The following is a 23,658-nucleotide window of genomic DNA, read 5'->3' as shown; positions in this document are numbered from 1 at the left end:
TTTAATGAGTCGATGGGCCAGCCTACGTTAATGCTGATAATACAGCTAATTAGGAGAGTTAATACTCATTATGCTGCCAATTAGGATTCACATTAGCTCTGCTGTGTTTGCATTTGTAAAATCTCTTATTCGGTGAGATGAGAGGAATACTTAAGTCTAAATGTAGCCAAACACACTGGCAGATACACAACATTAATTATAGCATTGCATAAAAGCCCGGCAAGGGGGATCTGTTATTACAAAACAGGCATTCAGTAGGTTTAAATACCACTTCAAGGAAAATCGAGCTGACATTATTTATATATACAGGTATAGGACCCGTTATCCAGAATGCTTGGGACCAAGGGTATTCCAGATAAGGGGTCTTTCTGTAATTTGGATCTCCATACCCTAAGGGGCTGATTTACCAAGACACGAATTCGAATCCGAATTGGAAAAATTCCGATTGGAAAACGAACATTTTGCGACTTTTTCATATTTTTTGCTATTTTTGAGGCGACTTTACGACTTTTCGGAAATTATCGCGACTTTTTCGTTACCAATACGATTTGCGCGAAAAAACGCGAGTTTTTCGTAGCCATTCCGAAAGTTGCACAAAATCTGGCGATTTTTTCGTAGCGTTAAAACTTGCGCTAAAAGTCGCGCCTTTTTTCGTAGCGTTAACTTAAAAGGCGCGACGTTTCGCGCAAGTTTTAACGCTACAAAAAATCGCGATTTTGCGCAACTTTTGGAATGGCTACGAAAAACTCGCGTTTTTTCACGCAAATCGTATTGGTAACGAAAAAGTCGCGACAATTTTCCGAAAAAATCGCAAAATACCGATCATTACGAAAAAAACGCGATCGGACGCATTCGGCCCGTTCGTGGGTTAGTAAATGTGCCCCTAAGTCTACTGAAAAACCAATAAACTATTAATTAAACCCAATAGGATTGTTCTACCCCTAATAAGCATTATTTATCTCTTAGTTGGGATCAATTACAAAGTACTGTTTTATTATTACAGAGAAAAAGGAAATCATTTTTAAAATTCTGAATTATTTGATTATAATGGAGTTTATGGGAGACAGGCTTTCTGTAATTCTGAGCTTTCTGGCTAATGGGTTTCCGGATAAGGGATCCCATAAATGTATATAGCTGTATTAGCTAAGCCCTCTCCAGAGCACCTTTTGGCCATAGAAGAATAAAAGCGATCTGAGAAATGGGTCAGAATGGAAACATGAAATATTCCATTAAATCCCAATGTTAGTATAATTAATATCTACCAATGCAATTATGTTTCTCAATCCTTCTGAAAGCGTAAGTGCATATGACAATGGTAGCTATGGATTACTTAAAGGACATGTAAACCCCACACGCAAAAATGTAATCAGTGAACAGCCTCTTTGAAATCTTTCAATACCTTCCACACGTGTTGTCCAGAGGTTAATAGTAAGGCTGCAGCGTCCCCTTAATCACATTTCCTTCTCCTCCTGTAACCCACTCGGCCCCTTCCCTCAGGAATATGCTTTGACTTCTGGCTTGTGGGCATTGTTCTAAACTCAGATTACTAAACACGCCCTCAGTCTAGCAGCCAGTGAAGAGATGGCATTGCTGGTTACCATAGAAACTCAGCTCTGTCTGCTTCAATTTTTTTCTCCTAACTTTCTCTCCTGAGCTGAGCTCAAACAAAGCAGAACTTTTATCAGAGACAGTTGTGCCTGTGTGAGCCTGTATTCTTGATGAAATGTACGCTGAATAAGGGTCTGTGTGTGTGTATGCTGTTTGCAACAGGATAATAAAGGAAATGGAAGGGTTTAAAGCCATAGGGGCATATTAACCTTATGGGTTCCTACATAACCTTTTCATAGGTTTTTAATTTGATCACACCTAAGAGCTGACAAGATGGGAGATACAGGAAATAAAGAAGAGCCACACAGATGCTATCCTTGCAGATGGTAAAGTATCAGGGTCAGTTGGCAGGCTAAGTGCTTTTACAAAAAGAAAGGGGGATTGATCAATGCACATTCTCTGGTCCCCTGTTTCATAAGTAAATTATCTATGCTAGTGCGTATATTGACAAAAAACAGTTACAAAATTATGACCATAAGATTGGTAAGCCACCATACCACGTCAAGGTAAACCCCGTTTGGCGGTCCTATATATTTACTTCTGGTCATATTTTTCAAAGGCTGGCACTCCCGTGCACTAGTGCCATTCTTGACCTGGGGGCTGGTTTGAGTCAGAGGGCTTAGTCACTCCCATGCCTTCTGCTTATATAGAAAGAGAGATTGCCTAAAGAGAGTATACAAATACAATGGAAGTGCGACTGATCTGGCCAAATTAACTACAAGCATACAAAAAGAGAGGGGGATTGATCAATGCACATTCCCTGGTCCCGTTTCATAAGTAAATTGTCTATGCTAGTGCGTATATTGACAAAAAACAGGGTTTTTTTTTAGTTATTTAGCCTTGGAGTGCTCCCACAACCCCTTTCTGTGTATTTAAGTGCTTTTACGCCCAATATTGTGATGTCATCTGGGGGAAAATGGCAGCCATGATAAAGGATGCTGTCAGAATTTTTTCAAGTCAAGTTTCCAATAAAGAAATGTATGGCACAAACACAGAATCTGGGAAGTGCCAGGGGGGCAACTAATTGGTAAGATCTAGTGTAGGGGGTTACCTTGTCCTTCAATCACAGGGGCAATAGAACTCACCAATGAGTGTTTTCCAACCAAACATTTTGCTAATATTTTGCATATGGAGAATACATTGTAATCAGACATAAGAAGACAGGATATGCTGCTGATTAGTAGCCCTATGGTGTATTTAAAGATTTCAGCTTCAGTTGCAGGAACAGAACATGTTGAGCCAAATTTGCACAGATCAGTTTTTTTGGCTAATTTTAGCCTTCCCTAACTTAACAATTTCCTCTATTCCCCAGTAGTCGGAACAATATTGCTTGCATAATAAAATCCTATGAAAATTAAATATGAAACTCAATTTTTTTTATTAAAACATCTATACCCACTATGCCATAGGCGTTGCAATAACTTAAGCTTCCACTGCCTATGTGTAGTCTGTGCATGGGCACCAGGTCCCCCATTCTGGCACATAAAAAAGATGTTGGGGTGCTGCAAAACGTACCTTAATGAAGAAAACAAAATTAAAATATAGTGTAAGGAAAGTTTATTTTGCTTAATTAAAACAATAAAAAAGGATTTGGAATTATTTGTTAGGGTGACAGAGTCCCTTTAAACCCAGGGAGCCAGAGGTAACATTACACAATAATTTCCCTTTGTAAAATAAAAGCATTATAACTGACATAGGGTTTGCAAGCTGCATTCTGATTGGTGAATTCTCTTGCATCTGTAATTAAGTTTTTGCTTAACTTCTTTAGACAACCAAGAGAGCAGTTTTATGGAGGGTTTAGATACCCTTTTCTTATATTTAGTGGCTTGTTCTAAAGTTGAATATAATATCCCTGTTAGGCAGTCATTCTCAAATGAGTAAAGTTAGAATGCAAATATCCTATAAATAAAACAATAAAACTCTACTTACTACTTACTTACTACTTACTTACTTACTATTAGGATTGTTTTTCAATAATACTTCTCTTCTCTTAGATCTTGCTCATTTTAGTGATACTTTTTCGATAGCAGTCCCTTTCTTTTAACTCCGCAGAAGCATTTGTTCCTGACCTGGATATTTTTATACCTATAGATGTTTTACATTGTGTCTAATCTTTAGTGGAAAACATTGAATGCAGTGAATGTAGCGCGACCATGAAATATCACTCAGCAACATGCAGGAACTTCTGGGACAATATATACAGAATATATAAAATGAAAAGTAGGCAAAGCTTTCAATTCAAATGTCAGTGAAAGATGAGGATTGACGGTAAAAGACCATAGTGTCAGTACTGCACAGAGACGGAGCAAAACCACAGTAGTTCGTGGAAACAAACATTAAACTAGGACAGTGCTGTCCAACTGGCGGCCCGCGACCCCCCTCTGTGTGGCCCCCCACCTGTCTGGCTGCTTTGATGGCTTACTCTTGTGTAAGCTTTAAATGGTATCAGTACTGTGATTAACTGCCCCCCCTGCATGGTTCTCACCTCAGATTCTGACTGTAATCAGGCTGTATTGTTTAAATATGTAATCCCCTGTGTTGTTCACCTTTTAATCTCTGCATTGTTCACCCCCTGCAGTGTTCACACCTCAGGCTCAGACTGTAATCACCCACATTGTTCCCCTGTTCACACCTCAGGAGCAGTAGAATCCCACAAATAATCTCTGCACACTACAAAAAGAACATATACTGAGGTGGTACTGCAATTAAAAAGTTTTTTAATATATAGTTATTGTGCAGACTTTAGGAGCAGTGCCAGCATTGTGTCACTGTAGGTTGCCTGTGTGTGCCATACACACAGGCATCATAGGGCAAGCAGAGTATGCCACACACAGGCAGGGTAGGGAAATCAGAGTATGGCACACACTGGCCAAGTATGGCACAAACCAGCCAAGAATGGCAAACACAGTGAAAGTATGGCACACGCAGGCAGGGTAGGGAAGGCAGAGTATGGCACACACAGGCAGGGTAGGGAAGGCAGAGTATGGCACACACAGGCAGGGTAGGGCAGGCAGAGTATGGCAGGTTTTTGTTGTACTACAACCATTAATATGGGTATGGTCATGTGATAACATGGGTGTGGTTTCAAGTAGGTGTGGTTACAGTTATGTGTATGCAGATTCCTATGTACAGCCCCCCTGACTTGGATGGATTCTGCTCTCAAGCTAGCCTTGGTCACTACTACCCTGGCCTTGGAGCAGAGCCACCTCTTTGGCTCTGTCTGGCAGTTCTTTGTTTTCTGTGCTGTGGAGCGATATCTCTATGCTCTCCCACCGGTAACTCCCTTTTCATTCCCATAATGTTCCCATGTAAAAAGGGTAGATAAACTCTGTCTCTTTCACCTCAAGTGGTCTCTGGTAACTACATTTCCCCAACATATCAAATTATTATTTTGACTTATTTGCCTCCACAGATCTGTATTATGTGACATGAATACTAATCAGTCACACTCACATATTGTTATTGACCTTTGTCATTGACCTTTGTCAGGTTGCAAATAATTTTACCCCAATCTTTGATTAAAATGTCATTGAATTATTGACTTTGAAATAAAAGACCTCAATTTTGGGTTAAAATTAAGCTTAATGATCAAGATAATCTAGTAACTATAGATTCTTTTTTTAATCTTGTATTGTGTTTTTTTCACCTTCCATCAGCTTTTAAGTAGTGTTTGCTAATAAAGTTGTCCAGTGCTCCTACCATTAGGTTCAATCTGAGGCTTTGACATACAAGTGGAAGCTATGTGTGCACCATTCCTAAGTAGAGTTGCATCATCCATGAGAAGGAAATGCTGCCGTCATTGCATCCAACATTGCGCTCTGCACACTGTGCTCTGATCCCTCAAATATCTTGGGAGCACCCAGGCAAACTGCACGCATCACAAGTGACACAGCCTGTGGTGACCCAGTAGTTTTATGATGGGCAAACTATTGATTAATAGGAGGGTTGGAGAGTTTTTGCCTCCCACTTATATCTACATTAAAATAGTACACATTGTACCCCTTAGGTTTAGGGGTGTTTTGTTTGTCTGGATAAGGAAGCTGAGTTGGAGATAGCTGCTGGATAAAAAGGAAAAGTCACCAGCACACCCTGGCTCCTCCAAAAGAAAAAACTTTAGCCTGGTGCCCGGTATCAAGAAGGAACGGCACCCTCCAATCTCAAACAGCATAGATCCTGGCACAGCAAGGCAATTATAAGCAGGTAAAACCTGCACGTTTATTTAGTGCAACACAGTAACGTTTCAGGGTGAACCCCTTCATCAGAAGAAACAACTTGATATTACAGATTTAAGAATGACACGCTTTGCTGAATTGCATAGGTTTATTAGCTTTCTACATGTTGGTGTTTCAGGCATAATATGTTTATTCTCTTGAATGCAGTAACATTGTAAATATGACATTTACTAGGCTCCCACATACATTCCACCCAAGTGCAATCTACCACTGCTAACAAATATAGCGGCTCCAAGTGACAGGTTAGCACTGGTTAGGATAGAAATACCGGTGCTCGCCCACCTCTGCATTAATATTATGCTCTAATACACCACATATTAAAAATTACATTTTATCTTTTCTTAAAATTGAGCATGTGTATTTGCAGCAATTGAATTTTCTGCCTAAACATTTCCGGAGTTTCAGTCTGGTGTACATTTGCATATGAGCAATTACATTCTCTTTAATTACATTATACACAGTATAAAAAAGAAAGATGCTTTTGCATTAACATATTAGAACCAGTTATTAACCAAGAGGTACTTGTATATTCTACAACTAAGGCAAAGCTTCTCAGGTCAGACATTGCAGTTTCACAGATAATAAAGGGAACATTTCAATAGAAAAATACTACAAATATTATGGAACACATATACTACAATACTACAAAGGAAATTGGATGGCTATTGGCCAGTGGGTTGGGTCTCCTGCATATGTAACCTCTGGTGCAGTCCTGTAAGGCATGGATCTTGAAACCCTGTTGGTAATAGCCGCTCATTATTCTCTTTAAGCCAATATATTTTATTTGACAACAGAATATTGTAATCAGAACAAGACTTGAACATCATACCTGATTAGGTCAGTCTGCACAAGGGCATAACATTGGGGATAAGTGGGTGCTCCAAAGCCAATAGGTGGAGGTGGAGGTTATAGGTGAAGCTGACCTGGCTATTGCTTCAGTTATTTTTAACACTCATATTTTTTGTTTGAGATTAGAAACCTGTACACTGAACTGGAATAGTATCCCCTATAATGGTAGAATTTTAAATCGGGGACTCAACCCTGAGATCACATAATAAATATTATTAAACTGATCATATTAGTAGACAATCTGACAGGAATTAGCAAAAAACAAATAAAAGCTATAAAAACCCCATTTTCACTATCCATGCTTTACAATATTATGCTTATATGGCAATTTTTGGAACTTATTTTACAATATTAGATATATTTTAAATAGAGAACACAGATTACAATTTAGCCTAGAAGTATCTATAATAAAAAAACAGCATATGGCTGGGAAATGTATGTGTATTATGTGAATAGGCAACAACTTTAGGTAGACAAAGAGAAGGGTTTTGTTTTATATGGTATTTACAGGGAAGGCTCATGTTTTGGATAACTGGCCAACAGTATTCCTGGATGTATTCCAAGACATCAGGGCTCTTTATTCATGGAGTAAATGGGGCCTAAACTCTTGTTCAAAAATACTTTATTCACATTTTACTGGGCAACAAGTTGCATCATAATGGTTAAAGCAATCTGGGAGCTGTAGTCAACAACATCAGGGTTGTATTGTAAAGAAACTCTACTCAACAAAAGTTTTCTCCTGCTCTCCAGGGTTGACTCAATAAATGCAATAAAATCCTCCAATAAGAATTTCACTTGATCTATCCCTGTTAGATAACATAGATGACTTATGTAGTGCTTGGAGGTAGGATCCTCAACAGAGAATACTGTATATTCATCTATAATTAAGCTTGGTCCACCTACTTTAGACAGGTCCAATACAGGACCAATACTAAAAAGATGAAATAGTTATTATTTTGTAATAATCTTACTTTCATTTTGTCTTTTTGTTTGAGTGATCTGTTACCCAGAATTACAAGGACCTGTTCCTGATTATGGCTCTTAGATATTAGCTAACACTAATTCCAACATGTTATCCTATTGATTTTCTAAACCAGGGTATCAAATTAGTGACCCCAGTCACTCCAGTCTATCCCAGTCTCTTAATCTGCTCAAAGACTTGTTTGACAACTTTATCATTTTAATATAATCCAACTCTTCAACATGCAAAATGACAAATAATCGGGCCACTAAATGAAAAAAAGATTGCACAGCACTGATGTAAACTAATGCTGTCCAACTTATTACATGTAGTTCCCAAACAGCGTGCTCGAGGGCCAGAATAAATTGAAATGATGATGACCTGCAATGATGTCAAGGAGCCCAACAGCAAACTGGGGGCCATAAAGATCATTTGGAGGGCCACATCTGACCCGTGGGCCTTGAGTTGGACAGCCCTGATCTAAACAATACACTGAGGCAGATTTACTATAAAAAATGTAGATGGTGTGGGCACTCACAGATCCTATTTAGCATGACTAAGCGCCATGTCTAGTGACCTGTGAGTACCAACCCATTTTATATTTTCTGGGGAACCACTCACTGTGCTAATGGATTGACGTATGTGTGCCTGAACTTTGTGAAATTCTACTTTATTTATTTCCACCTTCTGTGTTGAGTTCTTTGGTTTAGATCTACTAAAGAATACATTTTATGGAGTAAATTTGGACAAACTTCTGACTGTCTCTCATGGCTTAATAACCTAAAACTGTTTGACAGACCCACGGTGGGGAAATCATTATCAGCTATGGGCAAAATTGTTGTGAGCTTGCTCTGAATTCTATCAGCTGCAAAGCTGCAAAAATGTTTTATAATGGTTTTCTACAGTTTTACTCTAGAATTCCAAAGTCATGTGGGAAAAATTAATTGCAATAATGGTTAATACTCAAAACACATTTTTTCCCTGCTGAGAAAAAGTAAAAAATGTCAAATTTCTGTGAGTGAGCATTCTGGATAAAAGATTTCTGGATGCCAGATACCATACCTGTTTTACTTTCATTCTTAAGGTCCCCATACATGGGCCGATTCTGGCTGCCGATAACGGTCCCTTAGACCAATTCTGCAGCTAATCGGCCCGTGTATGGGTACTACCGATGGGCCTGCCCGACCGATATCTGGCCTGAAATCGGCCAGATCTCGATCTGACAAGTTAAAAAATCTAGTCGGATCGGGGACCGCATCAGCTCGTTGATGCGGTCCCTGGACCGACTTTTCCTATACCCGATCAAATTATAAGGACGGGTATAGGAAAAGTTGGTCTGGGGACAACATCAACGAGCTGATGTGGTCCCCGATCCGACTAGATTTTTTTAACTTGCCCGATCGGTATCTGGCATCAAGCGAGTGGATCGGTCCGTGTATGGGGACCTTTACATTGATTGGCTTTTATTTACCTTTTATTACTCCTGTGTTCTTTTAAATACATTACTTGTGATGTTGGGAAATATTACAAATAGATACAGTACATAGTCATAGACAGTGAGAATGCAGCATTCATAGAACTTTAGAGAACAATATATTGCAGAACAATTGAGACATTGCACACAAAAAAACTTCTCCAGGACCAGAGGCCTAATTTATGCAAGAGTATCCTTAAATAAGAATTGTGTCTGATTTGTTGACACCTGACTCCCTGCTATATGATAATTGAAAAAGGAATTAATTAATTTTTTTCCAGCTTGATTACAATGTAAAATTAGCACAGTGCATGAAAATTGCAAAGTAGTCCTCATATGTTAATGGGATAGCCGTGAGTAGACAGAGTTGGCTGGCCTGATTCTCATTGGAGGATTCCCCTGCTTCTGTAATTAAGCTATATTTCCCCTTTGATTTTACAGGTAAGGTAAAATAATGAGAAAACCTAAACTCCACTTTTTAAGGTACATTTTTTTCCATATTCTTTTTTTTTTCTTTTTTTTTCTGTATTTTTATGGGTTTTTGACCAAATCCAAACCTTTATTGTTCTGTTACAATCCACCTCAGAGCTTGAATAAAAAAATATATGATTAAAGATATCTTCGGCATTTCCAGGTTTAAATATCTGTAAATATTACATATCCATTTCCCTCTTTACAAAGTCAGTGTTGAACTGGTAAATGAATTGATCTGTTCTTTAACTCTGCAAATGACTCATTTGTTATGGCGTCCATAATTAGTCACCCTTCAGGATAAAAAGAAACAGCAGTTAGCAACATATTAGGTTCCTGTGAAGGCAATTTTGAGTATTTTGCCTATTTCATCTATTCTGGGCTCAAAATAAGGCATCAAGGAATACCAAGGGTATCTAAGTCACATTTCTTCTACATCCTGAAATAATTTTATCAAGGCTAAACAGTATTAATTCTTCTTGCTAAAGGTGACTTAATTACATAGAAAATAACAGCAATCACTTTGGGCAGTGGAACGCAGGGTTGTCACCACCCCTAATGACAAGCTCACTGGCAAATGCACACGAGTGGTGGCAGTTGGACCTTCATGCCACTTGAGTATGTTTTGCATTAAGGTCTGCCTGTCATGGCTCCGTATGTGTGCGTTTTGCTGCTGGTCTTTACCAAAAGGTAGTGGCAGTCAATATGCCCATGTGTGGGCTTTAGGTATTACTTCTCTAACTAAATGAGGAAAGTGTCAGCTCAGAACCTAATAGCAGGCAGTCTCAAGAGTTGTTGTTATTATAGAAGTTGTGTCTGTGCCCCTGTTTGGTTACTTTTTGCATTCTTAATAAACATATCACAAGATGCAATAATTTGCCTCCTAGGCTAGTTGGAAATACCATAATTTCTAAGACCGACATGTTTGTGGAGTAGGATGCCCATTAGACATAACAATCTAAAGTAGTGTGCTAATTTGTTTATTAATATACCAAAATTAGATTGAATTACCTTTAACAATTTTTGCCACTGTTCTCTCCACTGGATGCTGCAGATGTGTTGCAATTCCTTGGTTTGGCTTTTCATATGCAGAAATCAAATTCTGCACCTTCCGGAACAGCCGTCTTGGAACGCCAGGTGCAGCCTGTGAATTATTCAAATTTGTAGCATTTAGGGCTCAGATTCATTGTTAAATCCCCACACACAAACACAAATGCTTTGCTCATCTAATCATGAAAACTGTTGGCAACCTCAAGATTAAGATTTATGTAGCCCCTGTCACTGATCTAGTATATGGTCAATAGTTGCAAGTAAATATGGAGAACTAAACTCAACAACAAGAAGCCATGTTCTGTACCTGGGGATCTGTACTTCTGTACCAGCCCAAGGCAACCACAGTGCTTAAACAGTGAAGATCTGTGGCTCTGAATATGCCCCTGGTACCTCTAGGTCTTTTCTGTTGATTCAAAACATTCAAGACATGCTCTGTGCTGCTCAGTTATCTGAGCTTAGGGACACTAATTCACAAAATGCTGTATATAATATATAGAATATAAAAGTCATACATTGTATGTCATGTGGCATGTCAACTGAAAAACTACTGTGAACTCTATCAAAATTAATAATCAGATCTGTAGTATGACCTAATACATATTTAACCTCACTTTCTGCTAATGCTTTAATGTCGACCCCTAGATTTAGCTTCTAAATTGTAGCTTAGAGCACACTGAGCATGTGCAGTGCCACTGACAAGCAAAAGATGGTCTACTATAGCAACATCCAGGACAGACAGCTTCTGTGGACAAATTTGAAGATTTGGCTCACTACTACTATAGGTTTCCCGAACCTCTAAATTGAACAGTAAGTTCAGTTTTATAAACAAGTATTTATAGCCATGTTATTTTTTAGGCTTTAGTTCTCTTAAAAGAGAAGGAAAGATAAAAACTAAGTAAGCTTTATCAGAAAGGTCTATGTAAATACAGCCATAAGCACTCACAGTAATGCTGCACTCTATCTAAAGAAACACAGAATTTCTTGTCTCTTTTTTTGTAAACATGATGTTCCAGTGTCTGACTTTCTCTCTCAGAAACATCCTTAATTCCTGTGGCCAGAGTCTGCGCAGTTCTCTCTCCCCTCTCCTGCCCCCCCCCCACGAGAATGCTATGAACTCCTTCCCCCCTCCCTTAGGAATGTGTGATCTAAGCTATAAGGGCTAGACTGCAGGCAGGAAGCTACTTAAAATGGCAGCTGCTGTCTTAAGCAAATGGGGAAAGTTTCTAAAGCTGTTTACTCAGGTATGGGAATGGCTTCTGCAGAATAAATATAGTGTTCTAGTTGGAAATCTATTGGCAGTAAAATGACAAAATGACTTCTCCTTTATCTCAACTTGTTCATTTAATGTAGGTATATCCATCACAATTCTCTTTAAAGGAGAAGGAAAAGCTAAGTCACTTGGGGGTGCCAAAATGTTAGGCACCCCCAAGTGACTTTAATCACTTACCTCGTACCCCGGGCTGGTGCCCCTGTGAGGAGAGAACATCACCAGCCCAGGGTACCTTCCCCCTGCGTTTAGCTAAGACTCACACAATAGGCGCATGCGCAGTAGAGTGAAAGGCCAACTTCTCTGTTAAAGTTTGGCTTTTCCACTCTACTGCGCATGCGCGCACGAGCGCTACAGGAAGGAGGAAGCGCTGCAGCTACCCCGGGCTGGTGCTGTTCTCTCCATACAGGGGCACCAGCCCGGGGTAAAAGGTAAGCGATTCAAGTCACTTGGGGGTGCCTAATATTTTGGCACCCCCAAGTGACTTTACCTTTCCTTCTCCTTTAAAGTTGATTAGATGTCAACAAGTGAGTTATCATACACACGGCAATAAGCTGCAAACTCAGTCAGGAGTGGTCAAGGTATTAGCCAGTGTGTATGCCTAGGTCTTTCTATTGAGTCTGTAAGTTATTTTCTCTCTCTCTTTATACAATACATATATACATATGCATATACATATTTTATTGGAATTTTCCCAAGAGCCTACCTCAGCAGTCCAGGAACCAGTTGATGTCTGATGAACTCTGTATGTATACACTACATTTTCATGCCTGTGTGAAAGGTTTAAACAATATGTTATTCCATCATGATACCAATTATAAATATTACATGGTACACTGAAATATTAATTTAGATTCATGACATCAGTTTTTTTCATTATTACTACCGGTATGGTCTGTGTTATGCTTCTCCAGTCAAATAATTGGTTATATTCTGTTTATAATCATTACATTATAGATCTTCTGGAGTTGCTGAAGTACTGTGATGAGTTTCATATTGCCCTACTCCAGCACTGTCAGATAAAGGTACAATAAGCTAATATGATGCAGAGGTAATGGCCTCTTGGAAGGGACTTTAAGTGTAATAGCAAGTACAGTAGCAGTGGGGATAATAGCCTCTGGGAAGGGACTGTGGCTGTGGGATATCAGGTATAGTAGGGAGAGATGGTGCCTATAGTAGCAGTGGGATAATAGCCTCTGGGAAGGGAATGTGGCTGTGGGATAGCAGGTATAGTAGGGAGAGATGGTGCATATTGTAGCAGTGGGATAATAGCCTCTGGGAAGGGAATGTGGCTGTGGGATAGCAGGTATAGTAGGGAGAGATGGTGCCTATAGTAGCAGTGGGATAATAGCCTCTGGGAAGGGAATGTGGCTGTGGGATAGCAGGTATAGTAGGGAGAGATGGTGCCTATAGAAGCAGTGGGATAATAGCCTCTGGGAAGGGTCTGTGGCTGTGGGATAGCAGGTATAGTAGGGAGAGATGGTGCCTATAGTAGCAGTGGGGATAACAGCCTCTGGGAAGGGACTGTGGCTGTGGGATAGCAGGTATAGTAGGGAGAGATGGTGCCTATAGTAGCAGTGGGATAATAGCCTCTGGGAAGGGACTGTGGCTGTGGGATAGCAAGTATAGTAGGGAGAGATGGTGCCTATAGTAGCAGTGGGGATAACAGCCTCTGGGAAGGGACCGTGGCCAATAGATAGCAAGTACAACAGAGCAAAAGTCACCTAATCAGTGTTGCCCAGCACCCCTCCCTTTAATTTAACATGAAAAATGCAAATGCAAGGAACTGAAGCCCTTGATCAGAATGCCTGAGTAACACAGTACTAAAACAGGAGCTTTGCATGTTTGGGGTGGCAAAACCACTTAGTCATTGGAACTTTATTATAAACAGAATGACATCTAGCAGAGCGCCTGTTATTAAATTAAAAGAGATCTTTAATGATAAGTCTTGAAAGTTTTGAATGAATTGTAACAATGTTGAGCAGTTTTGCGGTTGTGGTTAGTGGGGCTTTGATTAATAAAGATAAGGCCTACTTATTCATGAATGTGTGGAGTGGAACATGTTTCCACTGAGGTTGCACATCTCACTTCTTGAAGGAATACTCTAGCAAAAGGATAGGGGGCTGTGAGCACAGCAGGAAGGCAGGGGCTTGGGGAACTTAAATCCATTTAAGAACAGCTGGAGGGCACCACATAGGAGATCATTGCATATATGTCATATATGGGGTATAATAGTCTTTTTCCAAATGGGATTTTACCAGGAAATGGTTCTTTCTAGGGAATGCCTTCTCAAGCTTTTGACCCAACTCTGCTCCCCTCTCATAACAGGTTCCCTGTGCAATATGTAGTGGCTCTGGAGCCAACGAATGGACCTAATGACTCTTATCCTTAGAGAACTCATCAGCCATTTGTGCTCTGCATGTGAGCACCTGGTATAAAGCACAGAGGCTTATGTCCCAGAAGACATTTTTTCCATTAATGGATTGTACTGTAGCTAGTGAAGAAATGGCCACACCCCCCCTGATTGTTCCCATTAATATTAACAAGATCTGCCAGAAAGTCCACTCTTTTTGGCATCTTTGGGCTGAGAATCACCATGTCCAACAGGCCCAGCTAGGACTGGCAACCTGTATATTCTGGCAAATGCCAGAGGGACTGCTGTAAGATGCAACAGACAGTCACTATTTATTGGGCTGGTGGGGGGGGGGGCTGTTTTGCTAAGTACTTGAAATGCCAGGGCCTATTTTCAATCCCAGTCCGGGCCTGATGCCCAATGGTTCCTATTCAAAACATTCTAAATATAATCATTTAAACAATTTGAACTAATCAAGAACAATCCCCTTTTCCCCTTTATAAAACATTATTTCTCTTTTAACAGCTTTATATTGAAGCCCATTTTTGGATGGAACGTTAGCTTCATAACTATAGTTCTTATTAGTTAGTTATCTTTCTATTCAAGCCCTCTCTTATCGTTATCCTATTTTGACTTCCTGTCTGGTTGCTAACGTAATAAAGCCACAGTAACCTGATAGCAGTGAAAAGCCAAAGCCTGAGAAGTTCAGAACGAAAAAGCCAAATTGTTCAGAAACTTACAAAAATAAAAAAAGTGGATTATCACTGCAAATAATCCTACAATAATGCTGTCTATACCATACTTAGATGGATAATCGTAACGTGAACTGCTCCCTTAAACTTTTGTTGGTTGAAATGTTGTCTCCCATTTCTATATGATTCAGCAGGTTAGCAGGGTGACAATAAAGTGTCAGTTTTTGTTTCTTTTCCCCTGTTCTCATTATTGTTGTTCTCGTTGTAACCTGCAATTTTATTTGAACTGCCGCTTTGCAACGGAACAGATCTTATCATGATTCTACAGCATGTTTGTGACCACTTCAAAGATGTTATCATTAAGCTTTACAGCCACGTTTTCCCCTGTGAGAGAAATGAAATCATTTAGAGAACTATTGCTTAAAATAACCGTAGGGCATATATGTTACCCTATGTGCTAAACTGCACACGTGCAGCGACCTATATCAAACAATCAGACATTCATTGCCTGAAGCTCACTGTAGGCAGGAGGTTGTGCTTATTTAGCGAAACTGGCACGCAAGTGATCCAACTGTTTGAGTCCATCCTCGGGGCCCCATGTATACACAGGTAACACATACATAAATACATACACACACATATATACATACATACATATATGCATACATATACGCATACATGTTTGAGAAAGGGCAAGAGAAGACCTAAAACCTTAAATAAAATAAAATAAATTAAATAAAAGTTCATCTTTTTCCACCTTTGCAGACGGAAGTGCCGCAGCATCATTCTTTCCATATGCAGCGGATTTCAAATCCGGGCGACCCTAGGCCGCCCCCCATTTGTGCCCCCCCCCTCGCGAACAAACATCTCTCCCCGCCGACGCAAGCACGCATGCGCGGGCATTTAAACTCCCATACGGAGCAGTGGGGAGAATTCATATTCACATACATACTGTACATACGCATACATACATTCAACTTAAAGTGTCATCCCCTACTTAAAAGGCCGCAGCCTAGTGGTTCATTTATGGTCCTGGAATTCCTTTATGACTTAAATATAAATGAATTTACTGGCGTAACTATAGAGAAAGCAGACCCAAAGTCACAGGGGTGCCCAGCCTATGGGGTTTGCTTCCTCTATAGTTGTAAAATAAAAATCCCCATTCCGAACCCCCCATTGTACAATAGAAGGCTATTATAAGTCACCAAGAAGTTTTATGACTTTATAAAAACATGAGATCTTTGGCCTTGTGCTTTTATACAGGTCATGGAACTTCGAGGTGACTTCTAATATCCTCATATTTTACAAAATGGGGTTTATTATTTTTTATAATACACAGGTTCCAGTAAGTCATGTGACAGAAATTGCATCACTAAGAACCATTTTTAAAGATATAATTTACAGGATATGTATGGCTCTTGTGCATTAAATGGTTATTATTCCCTGTATAATACAACACAATGTCCTGTAGGGAGTGTTCATTTTTGTACCTGGGGACCAATACAGATCGCTATGGTAGCACACACTGATGGCAGGCTTTAGTTGAGGTATTAGAAACAAAAAGGGCCAATCCTTTACTTTTAACCTACATTGTAAACTGGGGTATTTCATCTAAAAAGAATATAGGGAAATGTTTCAAATTACAATTTTCTTGCAATACTCTGTAAGTCCAACGAACCATCTGTAGCATTTGTGTTAATATATGGGTTCATTCAGTGTTACTGACTGCATTTGGAGAGATGTCAGCAGAATATAAGAAAGTTTGACCTCAAACCTCACATCCTCTCGCAGCTTATCTTTAAAAGTAACAGTAAAAAGCATTGCTCGCTCAGTGCTCTTCTCAGGCACTGGAATATTAGGCTGTAGTTTTAATGCCCTATTACTCCATGCTGTTTTTCATACGGAGCACTATATATCATCTTTAAGGTATTCTTTGTTTAAAAGATCAGTAACACAAAATCATTCCTTACATTCATTTCAGTTGACATTACCAGTTTATTCTACCCTGTACATACAAAAAGTTTTCTTTCTATCATCTCTGCTGTGTTCATCCATCTTTTTATCTGTTTTCTAAACATCCCTCCTCCCAACGTAAAGGAGAACTATTGCGAAAATGTAAATTTAATCTAAGCTTAATCATACTGAAATAAGAAACCTTCTAAATATAAGCAATTCTGACCCATTTCTGAAAGAATCAAGTTACTCTTCACTATCCCTTTCACAGCATCAGTCTCTCTTGTAAAACAAGTTACGTTAAACACAATGGCAGAATTGCCCTAAACTTGCCCAAAAGATATCAGGACTATTTTCAGACAGATATCTGTCACATAGGTAGCTGCCAGCTGGGTCTGGATGGGTCGGCCCATGTAGCCCATCAGTTGTACTGTGCTCAATAGAACCCTGCATAATACATAAATAAATGAACTACAGGTACAGGTATTGGTCCTGTTATCTAGAATGCTCGGGACCTGGGGTTTTCCAGATAACGGGTCTTTCTGTAATTTGGATCTCCGTACTTTAAGACTACTAACAAACCATTTAGACATTAAATATACCCAAGGAGTAATTATATCTTATTTTGGAACAAAAACAAAAAAATGTTTATTCTTATAGAGAAAAAGGCAATTTAAAAAGAATAAACTGATTTGATTATAATAGAGTCTATGGGAGATGGCCTTCTTGTACTGGGCCCTCTCAAAACATTTTTCTGCTGGGGGGGGGGGCATTGCGACCAAGGTACGCTAAAATTAGTTGCACAATTTATAAGCAAAATTATCGCCAAATATGTTAACACTAATTTACTAAATGGTGACAAATATAAATTCACAATTATTCTGGTGCAAAAATATGTGATCACCCGTTATCGCATTTGGCAGAAAATACGCTACGTACTAATTAACGGCAGGTTTACTATTCAGAGAAATGGTCTAAAGACAAAATTGTTGCCGTAATATTCACAAAAAAAATTGACGCCACGTATGTAGTGGCATTAAACTAAATTTTCGCCAGAAAATTCTCATGAGGACAGGAAATATCCCATAACACACTATTTTTTACCCATCATTTCTTTTCATTTGGTTTCACTGTAATTGGCCAGATTAAACTGTGCATTTATATGATGCAAACACTTGGTGAAACTGATTTATATTTGTTTATATGATTGTATTGATGGGGGTAAGGCTTGTGAATGGATGGATAATATGATGAATACATGTTTGATTTGGTAAAATGTGTTTATTATGTTGTTGATGGTATCTTCACAATCACTTAATAAAGTTTTGAAAATGCATATATGGCCATAAATGTGTCAGTAAAAATAAACGCCATAAAACAAGACTATTTTATAGCATGAATAGTTGCAAACTTAAATGCCATAAAGAAAGACTATTTTATAGCAGAAATATTTGAAATTTTTTTGTCACCAGAATATTCGCAACTCGCTAAAACTAATGCCAACATAAACATAAATATTCATCCTATATGGGGATGAATAGAAGGGTTTTTCCTGACACTGCTGACTGCAGTCAAACAGCAGAGCAGTAAATGATTGTCTGATTTGGCAACTATACCTTGTGCAAATGTTGTTACATGACCCCCCCAGACCAGTGATTTAATCACAGTTTTATGCACCAAGTCCCCTTGTGTACAATGGGAACGCATCTTCTGCTCCTAGAAAGAAAATAGGATCTTTCTTTTCTTTACCCACCCACATGAATGTAGAGTATTGTACATGACTGTAATTCACATTGGCTGCATTACTGGCGCCACATAACCTTTACACTTGACACATGGTATCACACATAAAGGGTTAATGTAGTACTAAGGGCAATATTTTCCTCAGACAAAGTGGCCCACAAAAAACAATTAGATATTCTAGTCTGTTTTACTACATAACCCTACATTTAGGGAGCAAGGTAAGTGACTGCTATTAGGAATAAAGCCCCACTGAGTTAAATGTTAACCCAAATGCTGTAGGCTTCACGGGACAATAGAGTGACCATGGCTCAGGAATGGAGGGTTATTCCAGATGGCACGTTACACCCCATGTATATATTTATCAAGGAGAGAAATATAACTTGCTACAGTTTTTTACAGGCAGTTTATTATAGGGTGCAAATGAGAGTGCACTCTTTAACAAATAGGCCCCTAAAAACTCCCATACAAATAAAGAGAGCTGTGAACTGTGGTGAGATCCATTTCACCCCTTCATGAATATGCCCTTAAACTTCCATACAAATTGAGACCTGTGTATGTATGTATGTATGTATAACTTTATGTATAAAGCGCCACAAGGGTACGCAGCACTGTACAATCTTACAAAATACAAAATTACACACAGGGAGGACAAGTGTTATAATAAATAAATATATATATACCTCTACAAAGGGACCTGTGAAATACATTTTATTACATATTTATCACAAATAATAATAAGAAAAGAAGCAGACACCCAAGCCGGTGTTGTAACCAAATCCCAGCTGTACTACTGAGCTACAATGGACAGCAGTTTACTAGAAAGCAAGAAAATTCTAATAACTTCCTCCATCAAGTGATTGTGTTTGTACATGTGCCTGAATGTGACTACATATAATAGCTAATAAAGGTCCCTTTGTACATGAACACATTTGTAATACAATATTCATTGACTCTACTCAGATTGGGCATTAAGACCACATGGATGAGAAAGAACGCTCCTGAAAAGGTCTGATTAGAAATGTATAAAACAAGTGTATGCAGTGCAATTAACAATACTGGAGCATTTCGGCAATATGTCGGTCTACCTTGATCCTCCTCTTTCCCATATAAACAAGGGATTGACAGGCAAATATAGACTTGCATTTGTATTTTCCCCCCAGTCCAGGAAATAGTGGAATGTAATATCTCTCTGCCTGTGACCTACATATTTCACAGCAGTGCCTGGGTTTTGGTTTCAACTAAATTCGACTGCACAGTGCTGAACTATTTGGGTTTTTTTTGTCTCCCATTAATGGTTTGTCCCCACTAATTTTATTCCAAATAAGTGCTGCAATGACTGCAATAAGCAATAATTGTTCTATAGTAGTTCGAGTGTTAAAAGCAAATATCTGAATGGCTGCTATGGATTACTGAAAATGGCTACTGATTCACATAGTACTAACTAAGCCTTATTTCATATTTATGTTGAACAGTAAAATAGTGGGAACCACAATTCTTACATTTTGTTTTTAAAATTTGGTTCAGATTACTGATATGCATTTCCAGGGACAGAATTACATGTGTTAGTATATAGTTTGGGATTAAACGGTTATCTGGTTGCTCAGGTCCTGCTGATCCTAGCAACCAAGCAAACCCAAAGATGAATAGACTAGGTTCTTAACAGAAAGATAAGTTTTTTATGCTGCCTCTTGGAGAGGCCATAATGATAGAGACAGCAGGCTCTGCAACTGCAAAGGTGCTCAGGTATACGGAGGGCCTAGTAGAGATGTCATTGTACCATATTGTTTTATATTTTTTTTTTTTGTAGCATATTTGATTATATTTGCAAAACAAGTTTTTTTTCCTTGATGTTTTGGATCCCTAAAGAAGACTTTGGGGTCAAGAAACTTCTAGTTAAACCAAATACTGCCTCGATTCTATCTGCTGAAATTGAGAAAATACTGATACAAGGAATAAATGTTCAAGAAGTGAATATTCTATCTGTAAGAGTCCTAGACATATTTAAGTAATGTCACCCATTGGAAAATTAATTTTAATGCCTTGTAAAGGGCATGTAATGATACTGTAAAGAGTAGAGATACTTACAGAATACAGAGGCAATACATTCCGGGCATGGTCTCGCTATCCCGTAGCAAGTAGCTCCCATCTTTCCCTACATCGCTCAGGAGCTTCTCGCCCATCTCCCGGCTAATGTTTCCATGGTAAACTGATACCTTCTCCATTGGGTGCAGAGCAGTCTGTTGCTAGAGTGGCAATGGAAGAAGCACTTCTAGACAAGCAGGGGAGGAAGACGCTGTCTTTAATCTCTTCAAAGCAAATGCAACAAAGACGAGACAGGATCTCACAGGTGGAGACATCAACGTGTTACTCATGAAATCATCCCACAAGCACACACATGAGCACGAGTAGGCTGACGTGAAATCACTCTTGCCAGGCCTACAACAATAATAGGAAAAAATACTGTGGACGTAATTTCCATCATGATTATCTAGAGAAGCATTTAAGCCATGCAATCTAAAACAGGCAACATGCTAACAAGCAGTCAACCTTTAATTAATAAAACAAGGTTCCCTAGAATATTAAGAAGCATCACAATCGTTCCTAAAACTGATGGCATCTGTAACCTAAATATTACCCTCTCATCAACCTGTCAGAACTGTGAATTCCTTTTTCTTGAACTCTTGCTCTAAATGTCATCATCCTTTGCCCTAGTTACATACCTTCACTCTTAAATGTGTACCTGTGGTTTTAGTATAATAATAAGATTGTGAAAGAATGAGAGCTGGAAGTGCTGATATAAGGGACTGAGTGGAAAGAACATGGTACTCTGTTACTAAGTGGCAAGAGCATGGTTCTCTGTTACTAAGTGGCAAGAGCATGGTTCTCTGTTACTAAGTGGCAAGAGCATGGTACTCTGTTACTAAGTGGCAAGAGCATGGTATTCTGTTACTAAGTGGCAAGAGCATGGTACTCTGTTACTAAGTGGCAAGAGCATGGTATTCTGCTACTAAGTGGCAAGAGCATGGTTCTCTGTTACTAAGTGGCAAGAGCATGGCACTCTGTTACTAAATGGCAAGAGCATGGTTCTCTGTTACTAAGTGGCAAGAGCATGGCACTCTGTTACTAAGTGGCAAGAGCATGGTACTCTGTTACTAAGTGGCAAGAGCATGGTTCTCTGTTACTAAGTGGCAAGAGCATGGTATTCTGCTATTAAGTGGCAAGAGCATGGTTCTCTGTTACTAAGTGGCAAGAGCATGGTACTCTGTTACTAAGTGGCAAGAGCATGGTACTCTGTTACTAAGTGGCAAGAGCATGGTATTCTGTTACTAAGTGGCAAGAGCATGGTGTTCTGCTACTAAGTGGCAAAGGCATGGTATTCTGCTACTAAGTGGAAAGAGCATGGTACTCTGTTACTAAGTGGCAAGAGCATGGTACTCTGTTACTAAGTGGCAAGAGCATGGTACTCTGTTACTAAGTGGCAAGAGCATGGTATTCTGTTACTAAGTGGCAAGAGCATGGTACTCTGTTACTAAGTGGCAAGAGCATGGTATTCTGTTACCTTCTTTTTCCTTACTTCTTTAGAAATTTTGGTACCATTGAAACTAAAGCACATGCAGATAGAAAGTATAAACTGATGGCCTCAAGGTTACATAGAACTCTGGGAGAAGCTTTAGTTATGGTAGAATGTAATAAAAGCCATAAATGATATGAAACAATTGAATGTCTTTCTGTGATGTTGTTCTTTAGACATGGACGGGATGTATTTTTATTTTGGCACGTTTTGGGGGGCGGCCCTAGGGTGCCTATTTTTTTTTTTTTAAATGTAAACAAAAATGCCCCCAGCCTCAGCCACGCCGCGGTTTTCCCTCTTAGTACTTATTTGCTTTAGTAGTCACTGAATGATACCGCCTGAAGTTACACAGCTTATTATCCCCAAAAATCCCCATATCCTCAGTTTTTTCTATTATAATTATGTATTCCTAGTACTTATTTGCTTTAGTAGTCACTGAATGATACCGCCTGAAGTTACACAGCTTATTATCCCCAAAAATCCCCATATCCTCAGTTTTTTCTATTATAATTATGTATTCCTATGCCTACAGGAAAAAAACACATTTACATATTTTTTAAAAAGTGTTGTGTACAATAAGTCAGGATATGTTGTCACATTTTGAATGGATAATAATAGACTTGTTTATTAACTTACGACCTGTGATATTTCCCCAAATGTAGGCAGCTTCTATGTGGGTGGGGATCAGTGTTTTGACACATACAAATTAACACTTTATGCATAGTCTTCTTTTAACTCAGTTTGATATCTGACACGGGTATTCTGAATAAGAACTATTGTACAGGTATTAAGTTTCTGTAAATATGGCAAATTTAAAAAAACTTTTTACAGAGCTAAGAAGCTGGGTAGTGGGTTTCATTCTCCATTAATACTGATAGATTCCTTAAAGTAGTGAGAGCAGTGGAGACCTATTGCTTAGAAACTGGAGGAACTGATAAGAAAGATGCGCATGAAATACACACAGAGAAATTACCATTTCATGGGGGGGTGGAGAATTTTAAGGAATAGGGAGCTCAGGGGTCAGTACAATAAAATCAGATATAATCTGAAACAGATTTAGGTAGCTAGGGCACTCTGAAAGGATGTCAAAATATGATGCTATGGGGAATGTCATTATTAGGAAGCCAGGAGGATCCTCCCAGGAAAACAGGATATCCATCATATGATGGACAGAATATGGGGTCAGAGGAAAAGAACTGGACAGTAAGTAAAATAGAAGTGTGTAATTTTCTACCATAATTTGAGTCAGTGGTTGATACAAAGAAGCTACCCCCCTATAGCATTCAGGCAAGCCACACAGTTAAAAAATCCTTCCTGATGCTACATTTATTAATATTTTATGCTATAATCAAAAATACAGCTCATTAGAATGAACAAACATTATCACTACTGACAACTCTGGGGCCAATTTGAGTTATGTTACATGTATGC

At 39.0% G+C, this 23,658-nt stretch overlaps 1 protein-coding gene across 1 annotated transcript; it reads right to left on the bottom strand.

Annotated features, from left to right (window-relative positions):
- Nucleotides 1-9,648: 9,648 nt before the first annotated feature.
- sh2d1a (SH2 domain containing 1A) lies at nucleotides 9,649-21,100 on the bottom strand. The gene is made up of 4 exons (XM_031892338.1): nucleotides 20,742-21,100; nucleotides 12,622-12,685; nucleotides 10,607-10,739; nucleotides 9,649-9,888 (listed from the first exon to the last, which is right to left on the bottom strand). The coding sequence occupies exons 1-4, from the start codon at nucleotides 20,876-20,878 to the stop codon at nucleotides 9,884-9,886; spliced, it is 339 nt and encodes a 112-aa protein (XP_031748198.1). The 5' UTR covers nucleotides 20,879-21,100; the 3' UTR covers nucleotides 9,649-9,883.
- Between the last annotated feature and the right edge of the window lie 2,558 nt (nucleotides 21,101-23,658).

The sequence above is a fragment of the Xenopus tropicalis genome, chromosome 8, assembly GCF_000004195.4.
Source record: "Xenopus tropicalis strain Nigerian chromosome 8, UCB_Xtro_10.0, whole genome shotgun sequence".
Classification (NCBI taxonomy): domain Eukaryota; kingdom Metazoa; phylum Chordata; class Amphibia; order Anura; family Pipidae; genus Xenopus; species Xenopus tropicalis.
Note: the sequence above shows the minus strand (reverse complement) of the source record. Positions and strands in the feature narration are given on the sequence as shown.